At 58.9% G+C, this 19,202-nt stretch overlaps 2 protein-coding genes across 3 annotated transcripts in view; one reads left to right on the top strand and one right to left on the bottom strand.

Moving 5' to 3' along the window:
* The first annotated feature begins 5,424 nt into the window (after positions 1–5,424).
* Positions 5,425–10,235, top strand: CCDC74B (coiled-coil domain containing 74B). Its single transcript, XM_082640879.1, is given in 9 exon segments — positions 5,425–5,741; positions 6,345–6,389; positions 7,359–7,415; positions 8,292–8,454; positions 9,276–9,358; positions 9,361–9,461; positions 9,535–9,613; positions 9,616–9,763; positions 9,864–10,235. Coding segments are annotated over 9 exon segments (1,068 nt in total). The 5' UTR covers positions 5,425–5,488; the 3' UTR covers positions 10,003–10,235.
* A 616-nt stretch (positions 10,236–10,851) lies between these two features.
* Positions 10,852–19,202, bottom strand: part of MED15 (mediator complex subunit 15) — a 61,950-nt gene continuing 53,599 nt past the window's right edge. For both annotated transcript variants that reach the window (XM_082640853.1, XM_082640852.1), the window contains 9 exons: positions 15,176–15,312; positions 14,970–15,097; positions 14,734–14,868; positions 14,592–14,655; positions 13,693–13,759; positions 13,088–13,248; positions 12,839–13,005; positions 12,338–12,436; positions 10,852–11,833 (listed from right to left, as the gene is read on the bottom strand). In XM_082640853.1, the coding sequence (XP_082496979.1) occupies positions 11,697–11,833; positions 12,338–12,436; positions 12,839–13,005; positions 13,088–13,248; positions 13,693–13,759; positions 14,592–14,655; positions 14,734–14,868; positions 14,970–15,097; positions 15,176–15,312 (1,095 nt within the window). In that variant the 3' untranslated portion in view covers positions 10,852–11,696. The remainder of the gene's footprint in view (positions 11,834–12,337; positions 12,437–12,838; positions 13,006–13,087; positions 13,249–13,692; positions 13,760–14,591; positions 14,656–14,733; positions 14,869–14,969; positions 15,098–15,175; positions 15,313–19,202) is intronic.

Consider the following 19,202-nt stretch of genomic DNA (forward strand, 5'->3'; position numbering starts at 1 on the left):
GTTCTGAGGGGCAGTGCCTGGCCTGATGGCATATAGGTGGAAACTAAGTCCCATGACTAGTTTACAATTAAGTTCTGGTTCCCTTCCTTCCTGGCTGCACCTACATGGTCACGTTTGCCTCATCAATAAGGAGCAATGCAGGTCAGGTGCCTGAAGCCTCAGCTTCCCAATAAGCATCATGTTCACGTGCCATTCTGAGTCATCTTCCGGGGCAAGATGGCCTGTACAGGTTACAGAGACAGAGACGCCCAGGTCACAGACAATTAAGGTGATGAACCCCAGCCCCTCTATTCTTCCCCTTTAAAAACCACTAAGAGGCCACGTTGCAGTGGGTCTGAGGCCTGCCCCCCACTCCTTTGCTCGGCACCCTGCAAACAACATCCTTAGTTTGCTGCAAAGCCCGCTGTCAGAGGTTGACTTTCTGCCCGCAGGCCCATGAGCCCAGTGCTCGGTTTCAGTTGGAGGGTCGGTGGTCCTACCCACTCACCAGCTCAGCTAGAACTGGTCACAGCTGATACCAAGTTCCTGAAGCAACAACTCGGGCAAACGTCTTACTGTTTAGGCTCCGTGCCACTCAGAGGATATGCAAATTTTCATAAAAACAATTCAAGCGATGCTGCAACTAGGGAAAGCCCGCACACAGCAACAAAGACCCAACGCAGCCAAAAAAATTAATTAATTAAAAAAAAAAGCAGCTGTTGTTAAAAAATTGAAGTGAACTTGGTGGGGGAAGGCAGATCATAGGTGGAGTGGATCTAGCTGATGCTAATCCTCAGGGCCCTTGGTTTCAGAGCTGCAGCAATGGAAAGGGGGGTGCTCTCAGCTGCAGGGATGGTGCTGGGGGATGGGGCACATCTAGGGGGGAAAACACCCGAGGACAGGCTGCTGGCCTGGCTCCCGGAGGTCAGGCTGAAGATGGGGGTTCTCTCTGTGTTTCCCCTCACCTCACCGAAGCCTCCGGTGGTTTATGCCAACTGCCCACCCCCTCAACTCCCCCCACACCCTGACTTTCACCCTCTGGCCACCACCCCAACCGCTGCCAAAGGGTCAAACCCGGTTGCCTCTCAGAGCTCCCGGCTCTGGCCTCCTGGCGGCACCTCCCAGCCCCGCAGCCCACGCTGGACTCACTGTCCTTCATGACCTGTTTCCCATGAGGCATCCAGTAACATCCAAGCGTCTGTGTCCTACAGAACGTCCTCCGGAAAGCTTAGGGTTTAGGTATCTGAAATCTCCTCCAACAAGACCCGAGCTTGGGGCAGCCAGTCAAGAGGGAGCTGCTGACTCAGCTGGCCCCACCACCCGGAAGTGGCCTGTGACCTCCCCTTCCGGGAGGCCAGGGGTTTCTGCTGCGCTCTCAGGTGGTCTCTGAGGGTCTGCACCCCCTCCCTCGCCACCAGGGGACCTCCTCCCCCCCCAACCCCCACCTCCCTCCACCTCCCAGGCTGGACTAAGAGCCCCTTCTGTACTCACCCGCCCTGGTCCACAAATAAAAGCAAAGAGATACTTCTTGTTACTTGTGTGATGCTGGGCACTTCAAGATGCTGAATAAATACTTGTGACTGATTCTCTGATGTGTATGTTTGCTCCTTGTGCACAGGTATTGTACTATTTCTCTCCAGCACTGAGCAAGCACATAGTAGCTGCCCAATAAATAACCAATTTTACCTATTATATACACATCCAGCTTCTCACATCTCAGGAATCAAAATATGAACTATTGGATAAATTAATTTGTACATGAGCAGAAAAAGATTAGGATAAGAAAAGGGGCTCTTCAGTCTAACGTTGAACAAAAATCAACGAGGAAATGCGTGGTCACTGCATTGAAGGGACCTGTCCAACATTCAGATCACAGACGGATGTATAAGAAAGGGCTAAAACTATAACTGTCAAGAGAAAACACAGGAGTAAATATTCATAACTGTGAAGTACTCAATGGTTTTTCAGATATGACACCACAAGCGCAAGTGACAAAAATTCAGAGAAATGAAAATATGTACAACAATATACATGTTCTCCCATCATATTACTTTTTTTAAAAACCCTTTTCTGCACATTGCTTTCCCTGTTCATAAATTGGAAATGTAATAACACTTGCCTTGACGAATGTATTTCAAGGATGAAATGAGATAATGCACAGGAACTCCAGGCTCTTATGTGACTGCAAAGGAGCGGAGGGTGCCACATCGCAGCCCTCAGCTGTGGCTGAAAAGATCGTCATCATTTCCCATGTGACACTTGTTTACTTAAATCAGCAGGTAATTCCAATTCTAAACATATTCCCCCTGAGAGTCAGTAGGTGAAAACGTTTTCTCCCTGTTAATTGAAGCTCATCTTATGGTGCTGACAATTGGTGTAGCAGCAGGAGCCTCCTCTCGGACTGCACACCTGGCCCTTACTGTCACGGGAACAGTCAGCCTGTCCTTGACTTTGTCCTGGAGGGTTAGGATGGCCCAGGAGAGCAAAAATAGGATGAGCCCAGAGAATACTGTGTAGCAATAAAAAACAAAGGCAGGCAGGTCATGGAAGCAACCTAAATGCCCATCGACAGATGAATGGATAAAGAAGATGTGGTACGGGGCTTCCCTGGTGGCGCAGTGGTTGAGAGTCTGCCTGCTAATGCAGGGAACACGGGTTCGAGCCCTGATCTGGGAGGATGCCACATGCCGCGGAGCAACTAGGCCCGTGAGCCACAACTACTGAGCCTGTGTGTCTGGAGCCTGTGCTCCGCAACAAGAGAGGCCGCAATAGTGAGAGGCCCGCGCACCACGATGAAGACTGGCCCCCGCTTGCCACAACTAGGGAAAGCCCTCTCACAGAAACAAAGACCTAACACAGCAAAAATAAATAAATAATTTAATAAACTCCTACCTCCAACATCTTAAAAAAAAAAAAAGATGTGGTACATATATACAATGGAATATTACTCAGCCATAAAAAGGAACGAAATTGGGTCATTTGCTGAGACGTGGATGGATCTAGAGACTGTCATACAGAATGAAGTAAGTCAGAAAGAGAAAAACAAATATCGTGTATTAACGCATATATGTGGAACCTAGAAAAATGGTACAGATGAACTGGTTTACAGGGCAGAAACTGAGACACAGATGTAGAGAACAAATGTATGGACACCAAGCGGGGAAAGTGGCGGGGGGGTGGGGGTGGGGGGGTGATGAATTGGGCGATTGGGACTGACATGTATACACTGATGTGTATAAAACTGATGAATAAGAAGAACCTGCTGTATAAAAAAATAAATAAAATTCAAAAAAATAAAAATAAAATGCTCAAAATAATAAAATAAAATAAAAAAGGCAGGAACTCATGAACTCCCTGGAATGTTCTCTAAGACCTGCTGTTAAAACATAAACCAGAGACTTCCCTGGTGGCGCAGTGGTTAAGAATCCGCCTGCCAATGCAGGGGACACAGGTTCAATCCCTGATCTGGGAAGATCCCACATGCCGCGGAACAACTAAGCCCGTGTGCCACAACTACTGAGCCTGGACTCTAGAGCCCACGAGCCACAACAACTGAGCCCGGACTCTAGAGCCCACGAGCCACAACTACTGCGCCCGTGTGCCACAACTACTGAAGCCTGCGCGCCTAGAGCCCGGGGTCTGCAACAAGAGAAGCCACTGCAATGAGAAACCCGTGCACCACAACGAAGAGTAGCCCCTGCTCGCCGCAACTAGAGAAAGCTTGCGTGCAGCAACAAAGACCCAAAGCAGCCAAAAATAAATTTAAAAAAAACAAAAACATAAACCAAGTTGCAAAGCAATATGTCTGTCATGATCCCATTACACAGAAACAGTTGAAGGCCACTGCAGACAAATGAGTCCTACCCATAAGTGTACGAGTGTAAGTACGTAAACACAGAGAAGGCTCAGGCAGTGGCCATGCCTCGCTCGTGACAGGGGGCAGGGTGGACTTGGATTTATCTGCATTGTTCGAATCATTTCTACTGAGGAGGATATACTTCTGTCCTTGACTCCATCACCATTTGTCTGTTTCTCTGCATGTCTGGTATTTACTAGTGTAATTCAGACCTTGCAGATGATGTGTCATTGAGACTCTGGGTTCTGTTATCATTCTCTGAAGAGTGTTGAATTCTGTTCTTTAGGCAGTTTAATTATGGGAAGATCACCATGGACTTGTGGAGACTGGGCTTTAAGTTCTATTAGGGCAAATGTATTTTGATTTCTTCCTTAGTCTTAGTGCAAATCCCTTATTTCTAGAACACAGTCTTTATTTCTAAGCTGTGGCCCTTTTGGGGTTTAAATGGAAAACTGAGGCGTTTACCAAGCTTCTCTGTCAGTTTCCAAACTCGGTCTCCCCTGGAGTTAGGCCATTTCGCCCTCCAGCTCTGTCTTGCCCTGGGACCTTTGGAATCTTACCCCTACATGTGCATTTCAGGCCAGCCACGTACTTGAAGGGGGTTTTATGGCCCCAAACTTCCCAGCGCCCCTCAGTTTGCATCCTTCGCCCTCTCCAGCCGATAAGGCTCTGGCTTCCTGTTCGGGTCTGGCTGATCAGGAGCCCTCAGAAGAAAACAGCTGTCTTTCAAGAGCTGCCTTCCTCCAGTTTCCGCCTGCTTTTTGCTCTTCTCCAGTGCTTTCAGACAGCTGTTTCATGTATTTTGTCCACATTTCATAAAGCACGAGGGTTCTGCGATTATTGGAAGTGGAAATTCTACCTTTTGATTTTTGAATCAAAATCTTACCATCTAAAGTCGTATCATCCTGTAATCGTATCATCTATTCAAAAAGTGAACTATTAGGGCCTCCCTGGTGGCGCAGTGGTTGAGAGTCCGCCTGCCGATGCAGGGGATACGGGTTCGTGCCCCGGTCCGGGAGGATCCCATATGCCGCGGAGCGGCTGGGCCCGTGAGCCATGGCCGCTGAGCCTGCGCATCCGGAGCCTGTGCTCCGCAACGGGAGAGGCCACAACAGTGAGAGGCCCGCATACCGCAAAAAAAAAAAAACAAAAACAAAAACAAAAACAAAAAAGTGAACTATTAAAACACAACCAGTGGGACTTTCCTGGCAGTCTAGCGGTTAAGACTTCTCCTTCCAATGCGGGGGGTGCGGGTTCAATCCCTGGTTGGGGAGCTAAAAGCCCACATGCCTCGGGGCCAAAAAACATAAAACAGAGACAATATTGTAACAAATTCAACAAAGACTTTAAAAATGGTCCCCATCAAAAAATATTATAAAAAGCCAAAAAACCCACAAGCAGTGAACAAAACTAAATATTAAGACCTGTAAAGGTAGACGATTCTCTGTGGTTTAAGTCAGAGGATGCCATCCAATTAAGTCAGGTGTATCACCCAGGCCCCGCCCCGCCGCAGCCCCGCCCCTGGCGCCCAGGCCCCGCCCCGTAGCACGCAAAGACCCCCCCTGCGGGCGCGCCCGTTTCCATGGCGACGCCGAGCTGAGCGTCGGTAGCCGGGCCACCGAGTGGGCGTGCGTCCGCGGCGGAGGCGGTTACATGAGCGCGGCGGGGGTGGCGGCCGGGCTGCGGCCCCCCAGCTCGGGGATCCTGGGCTCCCGGGGCGCGTTGCGCCCGCGCCTGCCCGCGGTCCCTCCGTACCCCGGGCAGCACGGCGCGCCGGTCGGACTCAGCGAGGCGCAGAAGCGGGCGCTGGACCTGGAGAAGACGCTGCAGTTCCTGCAGCAGCAGCACTCGGAGACGCTGGTCAAGCTCCACGAGGAAATCGAGCACCTGAAGCGGGAGAACAAGGGTGAGGCGGGCGGCGGGCCGGGGCTGCCGCGCCCAGACGGCGCACGAAGGCTGAGGGAGGACGCAGGGCCGCAAGTCCCACCCCGGCCACTCGGGGTTCGGCTCCCCGCCCCAGCACCAAAGCCAACTGCGGGGGGCGGGTCTGGCCGCGCCACTGCCGAAGGTAACCCGGCCCACCTCTCCTCTCCAGGCAGGGTCAGGCGGCCTCCTTTGAAAAACTTTTGTAGAAGTGAAACACACCCCCAAAGTACGCGTATATAGCTCAATGAATTTTCACAAACTAAGCACACCCAGATCCGGGGCCCCAGAACGATCCCTGACACCTGGGTCATCCTGACTCGCCTCTGTCCCCCTAGAGCCCAGGCCCGCATGGCAGAGACTGCTCTGTAGACGTCACGGATGGAGGAATGGGCTCCGGGGGAGGCTCTCACACAGGGGTTCTGGCTCAGGGAGCAGCCAGAGGCATCACCGACCCGAGGGTGCCAAGGCAAAGGCTTGGTCCATGGAGCAGGGTCTCTCAGGGGCTAAGCAAGGAGGAGTGGGCAGGGGAGGCGAAGCTTCTTTTCTCAGAGTAGCCACGAGGAGAGCCCCTGCTTGTTTTCAGATCTCCACTACAAGCTAATCATGAATCAGAAGCCGCAGAAGACAGGTAAGACAGGCCCACAGGTGCCTGATGGGAAGCTACTGCCCTCAAGAGCAAGCCCCCAGACTGCTTATGCCCACGCGAACTATCCCAGTGAGGAGGGGGCCTGGACAGACAGACCGCTCCCAGCCATGGTCTGGGTGACTTCATGCACCCAAGCACAGCAAGTGCCACTCTTGGGGACCCCAAAGCCTGATTTCTGTGTAGCAGGGGCAGTGGACAGAGCAGCTGGGGCAGGGGGCTGCCCAGGTTCCCCCCTCCCCAGCCCTGGCCTCACTATCCTGGTGCGCTTTCACTTGGACTGCTGCCCCAGGCTTCCCCGGCACAGCCCCAGCCCCAGCCCCAACCCTGGTCCCTTTGGCCTTGGGGCAGGAAGCTCTGGGCACACTCCTTCCAGGGTCCTCCCTATCATCTCCACAGCAATCACGGGGGCATGTCCTCAACTGTGGCCCACTCACCTTGCCTGTCCCCTAGCCCAGCCCCCTAACCCTGGGGACGACCAGGTCGAGTCTTGGGCTCCCCTCCCCTCTTACTTTTGGGAACAGGTCTGACATCGGGAGGTGGTCTGAGTGGTGAGTGGTGCCCGCCTGGAATGCCCCAGTCTGGGGTGTACCCAGGGCTCTCTTCCTGGGAGATACGCAGAGGATGGGGTGGTGAGGGCTCTTCTCCAGTGGGGCGGCACAGCTCCAGCGAGCTGATGTGGGCACGTAGTGGCAGGGGTCCCCCGATGGGACCTCGAGAGAGGGCGTGCTCCCATTCAGGTCCCACTGCTTCTTCCGTCCCCAGCCCCGCGGCCCTGGCTCCCTCTGGCACTGGCGGTGTCTGGGGCTGCCTCACCAGAGTGTGGGGGAGGGCTGGGACCTGCAGAGCCAGGAGGCGGGCACAGGTGGACCTGGCCGTGCAGAAGTGCTGGGACCTGCAGGGATGGGAGCCTCGCTGCTGCCACCTTCTGCTGACCCCAAGCAGCCCCCACAGGCAGCATCTCCAGTTCCAGCTTTCAGTCCAAGTCCATCTCGAATACAGTGGTGTCAGGTGAGCACACCACCACCTCTGTGCTCAGGGTCGGGTAAGAGCAGGTACAGACCTCGGGGCGCCCGGGTCTGAAACGGCAAGTGGGGTGCTGAGCCGAATGCTGAAAGCCCACGGTGGTCCTCTGTGGGGCAGACCTCGGGGGAGTGCCTCTGCCAGTCCCCATGGACTTGGGGGTTAAGGGGTAGCTGTGGGACCAAGGAGGGTCCCCAGGTGCCCTGTGAGCTGAAACCTCCAGGAGGGAGCTGAGGCCAGGGGACGGGTTAGTGGGTCGGCTGGAGGGAGGCCTGAGGACAGGCCACAAAAGCAGGACAGGCTTGGCTGCCGAGGCAAGATGGTCAGTGTGGGGCATGAGTCAGGCAGAGCGTGTGACAGAGGAGCCCCGAGTGGTCTTCACTGCTGCTGTGTCCCTCAGAGCAGACAGGACGCGGGTGGGCTGGCCCTCCTACAGAGCCTGGATTTGTGGCATTTTTGCTGAGTGAGGGGCCTCATCCTGGGAAAGCAGACCTGCACAGGCTGGGACCAGACCTTTCCTTCCGTTTCATTTTGCCCGAAATGGGGTTCAGAGTCAGGGAACAGCTGCTGGCTACCCCACCCCGGCCTTTACCGAGGCCCGTGAGGAGACTGCCCCACGGGGTGTGTGGGGCTCTCCCCACTTCGGCTGCTCGGGGAGCCACCTCCACCACTACGTCCGCTTCAGTACATTCAGGCACCCATAGGCTTCACCCTACTCCCGCATCTGTGCCTCCCAGCAGCCCTCGGAGGGAGGCCATTACCATCTCCCCTTTACAAAGAGGAAACTGATGCAGGGGCGGGGCCCCTTGGTGCATACAGCCGACAGATGCCCAGTGACTGGCCCTGTCTGGGTCTGACTCGCAGCCAACTCGCAAGGCAAGGCCAGGCCCCAGCCCACCTCCTCTAAGAAGCAAGACTCGAAAGCTGACATTCCCCAGAAGTCGGACCTGGAGGAGGAGCCCTTGGTTGCTGCCCTGCTTCACAGCAGCAGGGTGGACAAAGCCCTCGGGGCACAGGGGCTGGCCAAGTAAGGCTCCGTGAGCCCCACGGGACAGGGTTGCATTCAGCAGGTTCACACCCTGGAACCAGCCAATTGCTTTGTCCTTCCAAACAGGCAGGTCTTCAGAGGGAAGCAAGCTTGTGAAAGCCGGGCTTGCCCATCTGGTGGACCCTGCCTTCTCCCCTCCCCTGGGGGTCCTGCACAGTCCCTGCACTGACCTGAGCCCGCAAGAGGGGCCAGCAGCAGCCCCTAAAGCATTCTCTCAAAGCACAGAAACAAAGTAACTTGGCCTCCACATTAGCTTGCTTTTTGCCAAGACAACCCTGAGTCAGGTTTGGGCTCTACCCTGGGAGCTGTGCTGGCCTCTGGAAGGCACAGGGCCAGCAGACCAGAGCAGGACCAGTCCTGGGTGACACCCGGGTTCCTGGGACTTCCTGGGAAGCAGCAGTGAGCCTGGACTTTGCATCCGAAGAGGGGACCCTGTTGTCTCCTGGGTAGTGCCAGCAGCAGGCCAGGCTCCTGCTTCTCTGCAGTCTTTAGGCTCCCCCCTCCACCAGCACCCTGGGTTTGTGGTCAGGACTGAGGGCAGCCAGGCAGCTCAAACCACATCTGACTCCTCAGTGTACCTTGAAGGGGGAGGAAGTGACGGGCCCGGGTCATGGCCGGTCCCAGGGACCCACCCCCGCCACCTGGTGCCTGGAGCACCCTGGTAGGCAGAAGGGAGCCAGGCCCCCAGGAGGCCGTGGAGACGACCCTCTACTCAAGCTGGAGCAGGTGCTGCCCCGAGAGGGGGTGTGAGAGATCACCTCTGGCAGGCCGCCTCTGGTCTGCTCTAATGGCTGTTTCAGAGATAAAGTGGAGAGCTCTAATCCAGCAGCCACCTTGGTGGCCGGCAGCCTGCACAAGGGCAAGCAGGTGCCAGGGATGCCCCCTCGATAAGGCTGCCCCCGCACCTGTGCAAGCCCGCCACACTCCAGGAGTGCGAAGTGGTCATCCGCCAGCTGTGGAATGACAACCTCCTGCAGGCCCAAGAGGTGAGGCTCGGCTGCAGGGCGCCCTGGGGCCCCCGCAGCCCCAACCACCGCGCCTCTTCTCCCTGCCTTCCAGCTGCAGCACCTCAAGTCCCTCCTAGAAGGGAGCCAGAGACCCAGGGCTGCCCCCGAGGAGGCCAGGCCCGGTTCTCCCAAGTAAGTGCCCCACGCGGCCACTGGGTCACAACAGGGCCTGCTTGTCTGGGGCTCACAGCTGACTCGTCCCTCCCCAGGGACCAGGAGGCTCTGCACCCGGGGGCCACGCAGCTCCCCAAGGTCGCCACCAAGGGCGTCTCTAAGAAATGGTGAGTCTTACTGGCATGGGAGGTAAGGCAGCCTCTGAGCCCAGGGGCCACAGGGCCGCGGAGGGCGTCCGCAGTGACCAACCCCACCCCCGCCCCCCAGCCTGATCCTGAGCCGGGCGCCCGTGGCGGAGTGCGCCATCCTGCCCGCACTGAAGCAGAGCCTCAAGAGCAACTTCGCCGAGCGGCAGAGACGGCTGCAGGCGGTGCAGAGCCGGCGGCTGCACTACTCGGTGCTCTGAGTGCCAGGCCCACGACCGCTCACCCTCTAGGTAGCACTTCCAAAGAATCCTAGTACATTTACGCCAGCCTAACTTCCAGACCAGCCAAACCCACGGCAGATAAAGTACGTGGTCTCAGGGCTGAGGAACTGTTTCTTTCTTTGCTTGGTATTTCTGCACTTACACACACGTGTGCAGTATGAAATAAGCATGAGCCTACCTGTCGAAGACTGGAAATAAAGCTCGTTTCTCCCTGTTGTGAGTCTTGTTCCTCACTGGCCATCAGGCACTGCTGCCCTGAGCGCCCCTAGCTCTGCTCCCTGCCATGGGCGGGGCCTGCTGGGCAGTCACCCTGCTTGCTAGGGCCTTGCGGCTGCCCTGTAAGAAAACAAGCTCTGGGACAGCCTGCACACTCTTCCTGGAGTGCAGGAGGCTGCCTTCCCGGCATGTGGGCAAGACACTGTCCTGTGTCCACTGACGAACACAGCTAGTAAGCAGCCCCACCCAGCCTGCCTTCCTCCATGGACGGCTAGAGCCACAGCCACGGGAGAAGGTCCTCTCCTGTACACTGGGCCCCACCCTGCAATGGCCTCACACCACCCCCTCAATCGCCAGAACAGCAGCTTCAGCGCAGACCCTTGTCTGGCAGGACAGTCCTCCTGGCCCAACCGGCCATGTCCTCAGTGCCGATCTCTGCCGCTTCTGCTTTGGGGAGTAGGGAACCTGGGGGTGAACCAGGACAGGCACGTCTGGGCATCGGTGGCCATCCCCAAGGTGGGGGACCTGGCTCAGCCCCGACAGTGCCCCTCACTGGACAGAGGGCCCCTGACCTGCAGAGAGGGGGGGACACAGTGACAAATTCATGACAAACACAGGAATAATAAATTTATTATAAGAACCACAGAAGACACGGTAATGCACATACAAAAGGGGGGAACCTCTCATCGCCAGAGGGCCGGCTGGCGCCCCGTCAGGAGCCCTCAACTGTCTGGAGGGTTCTTAAGATGCTGGGTCCCGAGGACAACATCCTAACCCGAGTGGGCCTAAGTGCCTAACCAGTGGGCACGGCGCCAGGAACAAGATCCACCCAGACACCCCTGCTCCCCGGGTGCCTCCACAGTGCTGAGCAGACTCCCAGGGCTAGAATGAGAAGGATCATGAGGTATGAGGCCCAGCCGGTGGCCAGGGACCCACAGCCACAAACAGACCTTCCCTCGAGCTGCAGTCAGCGCCCCCGGATCCTGGAGCTTCCCTGTGGCGTGCCCCACATGCCAACGGTGGCACGATCTCAACCCAAAACCGTGATCAGGGAATTCTGCATGTTTTAAGGGTTTCCTATGTCCTGCACGTTCCCCTATAGAAACGGTAGAAGAGCTTTCTGGCGCACACGCGAGAGGCTCACACAGGACCCTGAGTTCCCAAGGAAGGACACGGGCCCTGCAGAGGCTGCGGGGATAGTAGCCCGAGGAGCACAGGGCCGGGGGCGTGCCTGGCTCTTGGAGGAAGCAGCCAGCCGCCTGTCCCAGTCCTGTCCAAGTGTGGGAAATGTTTGGCGGGTCCCCAAGGCAGAGGATAAAAGCAGGAAAGCTAACCTAAGCCCAAGCTCTCTAAGGAAGCCAGCATCTAGAAATGTCCGACACGGGGCCCCGACGAGGCTTCCGGCTGCCCCACGGTCCCTGGAGGGCAGGCAGCCGGAGATGCAGTGGCGGTGGCGGCTAGGCGGCCGAGAGGCAGGCCTGGTGGATGCTCTGGGCCCAGGTGTTGAGCAGGGCCGTGACCGAGTGCTTGTCAGGGAGCTGCAGCAGCCGCGAGGTCATGCACCGGTGCACCGACTGCAGGAAGGGGTTGGCGTCTGCAGCAGAGCGGCGGGCCATGAGCGCTGTGTTCTCTGCCAGGACCCTGGCCCGCCCCACCCAGCCTAGGGACCGGGGGTGCCAGCTCCCGTGTGCCAGTGGAGAGCTGGAACAAAATGGTCTGGAGCCTCAGGGATGGCCTGGGGGCCCTTGTCCTGGTCCTCTACATGCCAGCTCTGAGCCTCGGGGGGACTGTCTCCCATCACCAAGGCTCTCTCTGGGCCTGTCACTCAGTTGGGTCCCCGTGAGCCCAAGCTCCCATGTGTGCCCCCAGGTCAGCCTTGAAGAGGCCCACAGGAGCCACTGGGCCTGCTGACCCCTCATTCCCGGAACACGGCTGCCCCGGAGCTGCAGGGACACCATGGGGTCAGAGACACTTCTCTTTCCGTGTGACTGAGGGGCAACCTGCTCCTGCCCACCAAGGAGGAAGGGGAAGAGGGGGGCCTCAGCAGGGCAGGGGCACGTGGAGGAAAGCCTGGTGGCCCGTCCTCTCAGTCACCCACCGTACTGCCAATGCCGGTCGATCCACAGCGGGCTCTGGGCAGGGTAGTCGGCAGGCACGCTGAGCTCCAGCGGTGGCACGCTGGGGAGGTCCTTGTCATCTGCAACACACAAGGCCGCACCTGTGATCCGGCTTGCCCCTCCTCATAGCCCTGCTCCCCAACAGCACCCTCCAGCCCCCAGAGGTTCTGGTGAGGCTGCTGCAGAGCCGAGGCCCCTGACTCCCGGGCTTCCCCGTCTCCCCAGGGCCTCAGGTGAGCAGAGTCGCAGCTGGACAGGAGGGAGGGGGCTTCCCTGCACGTGGGGGAGAGGTGAAAGTGTGCAGGCTCAGGGCCCAGCCCCCAGTGCGAGTCCTGGGCCAGGACCGTGCGGGGACCAAGGACAGCGGGCAGGCTCCAGAGAGGGCCCGGGGCTGGGGGATGAGCAGGTGGTCCTGGGCAGTGGCAGAGCCTGGGGCTGCCAGTCAGGGTTCGTTCTTGATCCACCCCACCCCCGGCACTCACCCAGCTTGCATATCAGGTGGACGGTGCCGTTGTTACTGCAGTGAGAAGGGTCCAAGTTCACCAGGAACTTGGGGTCTAGCCGGGCCACCTCCCCCTGGAGCACATTGGGGATGCTCTGCCGTTCGTCCTCTTCAAACCTACGCTTCCGGGTGCACACCACTGGGGCCCTGGGGGAGGTAGCCGTGTTGACCACCCTGGCCAGGCCATAGCCCAGGACCCACCGCCCACCAAGCCCTGGGTGGTACGCACGTGATGGGGGGGCCGTGTATGGCCGTCATGGCAGGCACGAACGTGCGGTACAGGGAATGGTTGAAGACAGGTGAGCGGATATTGGCCAGGACGGCATCCAGGAGTGGCTGGCACAGGTACTGCTGCTTGGTTGGCGGCACCGGGGGTGGTGGGGGCGTGGGCTGGGACAGGACAGCAGGGTCAGCAGCCCACTCTTGGGGAGGCTTTCCAGACCCCAGGTCCTCATCCTCACTCACAGCCAGACCTCCTGGCTCCCCCACCACCTCCACCCCTGCAGACAAGGACGGCTGATCCTGGACACACTCTGCTCCCCCTGGGCCTGGCCTTGGGCCTGAGAACCCTCACACCTGTGGGGGAAGGAAGCACCCATGGGCCCACACCCAGAGGCTGATTTCCCCCACGTTCTCACCCCACCCACACTGCAGACCTGACCTGGAAGAGGACTCCTGGGCAGGGTCCCCAGACTGAGCGGCACGGTCCCCTGCCCACCTCTGACTGCAGGCTCCTTCTAGCTCATGGTTCCGAGTCACTGTGGGGTGAGCCCTGACCTCCCCGGAGATGCCTGCGACCCTACCAACACCACCAGGCCACGGCACCCTACGCACCACTGCCATGTCATTCTTGAGTTTCTCCAGGGCGATCTCACACTTCTGCAGCGTTTTCAGAGGGCACCTATAGGGGAAAAGATGTGGCTGACCCTCCACGTGGGAGGACAGGGGAGCCGGCAGCTCTCACGTTCTCATCCCAACCACTGACCATCTGGCCTCCTCTGGATGGAGCGAGACCTGAGGCCTGGGCCACCAGAACCCTCCCCAGGGACCCCAGCCAGCCCACCCGCTGTTCCCAGACCCAGAGTCTAAGGCAAGATGGCCCCGCACCCAGGAGCTGCTGGTCCTGGCTGGCAGAACAAGGCACGCATGTGATGGATCAAGGGGAAGGACAGAGGCCAGGACCCTGCCCCCCATCCCGATGACCCCAGTGAGGGCCTGGAGGGCCATCCACCGCCAACAGGCCCACTCCTCAGTGCCCAGCATTCTGCCCAGATGAGCAGAACAGGGAGGATGTTCCAGAAGGGGAGGCTGGCCTGAGCCAAGGCCTGGGGAGACGGCAGGAATCCCAAGGCCAGTCCACGCACAGGAGGTGGCGCTGGCTGAGCTCTGGTGCTCAGCAGCCCCACGGCCGGTGGGCAAGGGAAAGGACATGAGTGCGTGTCCTCTGCCTTCCAAGTGCTTCTCGGACGCCATCCCAGTTCCCTCCCACAGGCAGTGTGTGTGAGCTCAGCTGCCCCTTTTGCAGACGGGGTAACTAAGAACCAGTCACTTGCCCAAGGCCACCAGCAAATCAGGGGCAGGGCTGCAGGTCAGACTGAAGCCCATCAAGGCCAGAAGCCCAGTGAGGCAGGGCTGTGAGGGCCACAGGGTAGGCCAGCCAAGCAGCTGGGGACCCTCTGTGAGGTGTGGGCGCAGCACCATCCTCCCACCATGGGCCTAGGGGCAAAGCTCACCGCTTGGAGGGGTCTGTCAGGATGTCCAGAAGGCTCTTCATCTTACTCAGGTCCTTTTTTCTGTCTGGGGCAGAAGGAGGCACTCAGACAAGGGCCTGGGCGTCTGCAGGCCCTGCCCCCGGCCCGCCCGCCCGGCCCCCACCTTCGTTCTTGTCGATCTTGTTGATCATACGGCGCAGGGGCTCGATGTACTTGGACAGCTGCTTCAGCTTGTCCAGGTACTGCTGCTCCTCGGCCTGGCTCGAGCCCGCGGGGCTCATGACGGAGCTGGGGTTCACTGCGGGACACGGCCCAGTGAGCACGGCCCCAGCCCACGAAGGGTCGTCAGCCCCTCACCTCGCAGGGCCCCGGACTGTGCCCGCCTTGGGTCCGACTTACCAGGCGTGTTCAAAGGTCCTGGGGAGGGGACGCTGAAGTTCTGCGGGGTGCGTGCCGTCACTGGACTCTGGGAGGGCTGCGGCGAAGGGCTGGGCAGGAAGCTGCTGGGGGACGGGGCAGGGCCGGAGCTGTGCAGAGCGAAAGGGAGCGCCGGCCATGAGCCTGGGCCTGCAAGCCAAGTGGGGAGGGGCACGGGCCAGGCCTACCTGACGTTGGAGTTGGGCTGTGAGCTGGGTGGGCCGGGCTGCGGGGACGGCTGGGGGGGAGGGGGCATCGACTGCGGGGTCTGCACCTGCTGGCCTGGCGACGGTGACGACAGCATGGTGAGGCCACTCTGGCTGACCTGGAGGGGGAGGGGCTCAGCCTGCTCACCCGCCCCACGCCCCCCCCCCACCACTCCCCACTCACGAGCCCCTTCTCTCTCACAGCCTCGCCACACACCCTGGTCTTCCTCTGATGCCCCACCTCTCAAATACAAACACGGGCACACGCCCCCACCCATGGGTGCCCACGCAAGCACATAGTGACCAAGACGCTGGCAGAAAGGCCAGGCTGGGTGGCCCTCTGCTCCTGGCGGGGGCTTCTGGGCTGCGACGGGACACCCCCAGGTCCCTGCCTCCTGAGTGTGGGAGCCTGTGGGCATGGGAGGCCAGTGAGGGCTGGGCTCTGTGACAGGCAGGACTGTCCCGCAAACTTCCACAAGACCCCTCAGGCCACAGGCAGCCCCAGCTCTGACAGCACCAAGGTCAAGCCCAGCTGCAGGGCTTGCAGGGATGCCACCATCTTGTTCTGTGTCCTACCTGTGCCTGCCTGACAGGAGCAAAGCCTCCCCTGTCACCCCTGCCAGCACACCTGGCCTGGGGTTCTGCGGTCTGGCAGTCGAGCAGCCCCTGTGGGACCAGCAGACCCCACTGGGAGAGGGGAGAGGGGAGCGGCTTGGCATCGTGCTCCCTTCTCTGCACGGCAGGCTCTCCCTGCAGTCCTCATCAGGGCGGACAGAGCAGGGTCCCCACCCCGCTGTCATCACTAGGACAACGCCATATTCGTCCGAGAACGCAGAGGGAGGAAATCACACACCCAGGACTAAGATCAACGGTGTGTGGAAATAACTACTTTCCACCCGAGAGGCACAAGATGCCAGTTCTGGCAGTGCGGACGGCTTGGGGAGACAGCTGCCCGCCAGCCCTGTGCCCAGCGGCCCCGGAATGAGCCCTGCAGAGCAGCCTTGCCCAGAGCCTGCGGACAGTGCACAAAGGCCTGGCCGCTCGTCACACGGGGACCACCCCAAAGGCCCTGCCAGCTTCACTCAGGGCTTCCCCCACACCCCAGCAACCTCCTGTGCACTGAGCATCACCCCCGGAGCCTGCTTCCTGGAGCCCAGCTCACACCCCAACCTCCATTTCCGGCCTGCCCAATTCTGCAGACTGACTCTAGCCTGCCCCCCTCACTCTGCACACCGAGGCTGGACATGGCACTGGAGCAGGGCCTGCATGTGTTCACAATGTGAAGATGAAACTAAATGAAAACCACCCAGCCAGGTTCTGAAAGGAGGCAGGGTGATCCATGGGAAACAAAACATCTACCCCAGGAGGATGAGCTGATCTGTGAGGCTAGGGCGGTGCTGACGTCCATGCAGTCCGCCGGGGCAGGGCTCCAAGGCAGGAGAAAGGTCTGCGGGGAGACCCCTGGCATTATAGGCGTGTCCCACACTCACCAACGGGTCTCATGCAGCAGGCACTGCAAGCCAGGGGTGACCCAGACAGTAGCAGATGCCAACATGACCCCGGCAATGGCTGTGGATGCGAGGCAGCCCTCAGGCAGAGCTGGGAGTGGACAGTCCTGCAGCCACACCAACAAAAGAACTTCCAGGGTGTGGGCCAGGAAGCCGTTCTCCTGTTGTCTGTCGAAACTCGAGTGCTGCCTGAAGAGCCCACAACCCACCCCACCAGATGCTAAGTGGGATGTCAGTGCGTGGAGCACGCGCTGTGCTGGGCTCCCCTGCCCGCACCCGGGGTGTGGCTGATAGCACCCAAAGGACACGGCTGGCCGGTGCCACCCTGTACTTGGGGGTGCCCAGCTGTGAGCCCCGTGGCAGCTCAACAGTGCTCCTTGCAGAGCAAGAGAGGCCCAGAAGCAATCAGGTGGTGTGAAAGAGGCGCTATTTCTTCCCGGAAGAAACAAAGTCATCAGGAATGAAAAGCTTGACTGTGATCTCTGCGGACTGGTTTTCTGGTCACAGAGCTCCCGAGGTGGAAAGCTGGTTTTCTCTTGACCACAGATCCTAACGAGACACACCGGACGTCTACAGTATTGGATGAGCCAGGCCACGACTCCTCCTCCCAACACACACCCGCCCAGGGAGGCCCTGAGTGCCCCCGCTGGATGTGGCCATGCTGGAGGGCCCAGTGGGAGGGGAGGGGGCGCAGGGTGTGATCAGCCCATCCCACACACTGTTCCACACACACATATCAGGGAAGGGGGTCTGTAACGTGAGAATGACAGCTAAGCTTCTGAATGCTGGAAGAATAGAAAGCAGGAAGACCAAAGCACAGGGGCTGCTGGGAAATGGAGACGCATCCTGTCCTGGTTTTCACCTGCCATCATGGGGTGTGGTTCTCCCGCTGAGTCCTAGTCCAGCGCCCTGCTGGACAGGGATGTGACGGGGACATCTCTCTCATCTACACGAGTTAATGTCAGAGCCAGGCATACAGAACAGGGTTCACTGATTTTCCTGAACCACCCAAATCCCAAACTCCAGCCCGGGCTGTGAGCCCCGCCACCCATCAGGCTCCAGCACCACCAAGAGCACAATGAGGCCCCCTCCTCCGCTCTGAGCGGGCAGACGTGAGAGGCCAGGCCTGGGGGCCGCCACTTGGGCCCCCATCCCAGCACCTCTTTCACACACTGCGACACTGGACCCCGCGTTCTGAGGTCAAACGCATGGGCCCCGCACGGCAGTTCTAGTCTGTGTGTGGACCCCCTGGTAGGTGACCAGCTGGTACGATCGAGAGCCTCAAAGTGCCCCCCGTGAGTCACTCTGGGAAATGTTAGCAAACAGTCCAGGACCTGCCATGCACCGTGGCTAACAGCAAAAAACCAGAAGTAACCTCAGGATCCGAGAACAAGACAATAATTAAGGACAGCAGGATACGTTCAAAAGAGGAACAGCACACAGCCACGGGACTCTAATTACAGGACAACCTTTTACTTCTATTGTAACGTGAAAAAGAAAGAAGCCACACACAAAATCCTAGAGAACCGGAAAGAAAAGAAGCCAAGCAGGCTCTCCCGCTTGAAATGCTTCCCTTGCTTATACTCCCCTCAACCTTTCCCACCTTCTACAGCCACCACCTGTTTTCTAGTTTTGGGGTCAGAATACCTGTAGCCTTGTCTTGTCCACTGTTGCCACCGAGGTTGCAAAAAAAGGCTGTGAATCCAGAGCTTCTCCCTCAGGGGTCTCCTCGCACCCTGGGAACCCCACTGCTGCTAGAACCACATAGTAAGGCTGCCAACTGGCCCCCAGGGACCTGCACGAGCACCCCACACATACCTGCGCCAGACCTGGGAACCCACAGTGCGGCCCCGCAGGCAGGGTGAGGCCTCGCTTCCACTCTGCCCAAGGCTGGCCTCTCACTCAGGAGGGGGTGGACACCCCTCCCATAAACCCTGAAGGTGCATCCTCAGAAAACCAAACCCGCTCGCAGGTATGAGTGGTGGCGCCTCCCCCCCCCCCCCAGCTACCCAAGTCCCCACCTGGGGAGAAGAGCCCATGCCTGCCTCAGCCCTGCCGGCTGTCAGCCCTCTGTGCTCCACGAGGGGACAGAAGGTTACAAATCAAGGTTACCCTCGAGGTGATCAAGCCCACGGCCAAGCCCTACGCGGGCTGGACTGGGACCTCCAGCAGAAGTAAAGGCATGTGACTACCAGGAAGGGAAGCACAGCCCACGGGTTGGCATGGGGTATGGAGCGCATACCCCGCGGCCACTGCAGGAGAGCGATGGGCGCCCAGGAAGCTGCAGGGAGTCCACCTACCCAAGCAAGAAGCCTACGAACCAGCAGGTGGGGCCTGGACCATTGGAAGACGGCAACTCTTCGGCTGCTCGCTTCCCAAACACCAAGAACTGGGGTGAAAAGGGAAGTTCTGCTTCAGGACGGAAGCTGCCAGGTCAGAGGGCCAAGCCTCCCACTCTCCTACCAGACCTGAGAGGCAGCAAGGGCAGCGGCTTCCGCCGG

The sequence above is a fragment of the Mesoplodon mirus genome, assembly GCF_964341445.2.
Source record: "Mesoplodon mirus genome assembly, chromosome: 13".
Taxonomy (NCBI): domain Eukaryota; kingdom Metazoa; phylum Chordata; class Mammalia; order Artiodactyla; family Ziphiidae; genus Mesoplodon; species Mesoplodon mirus.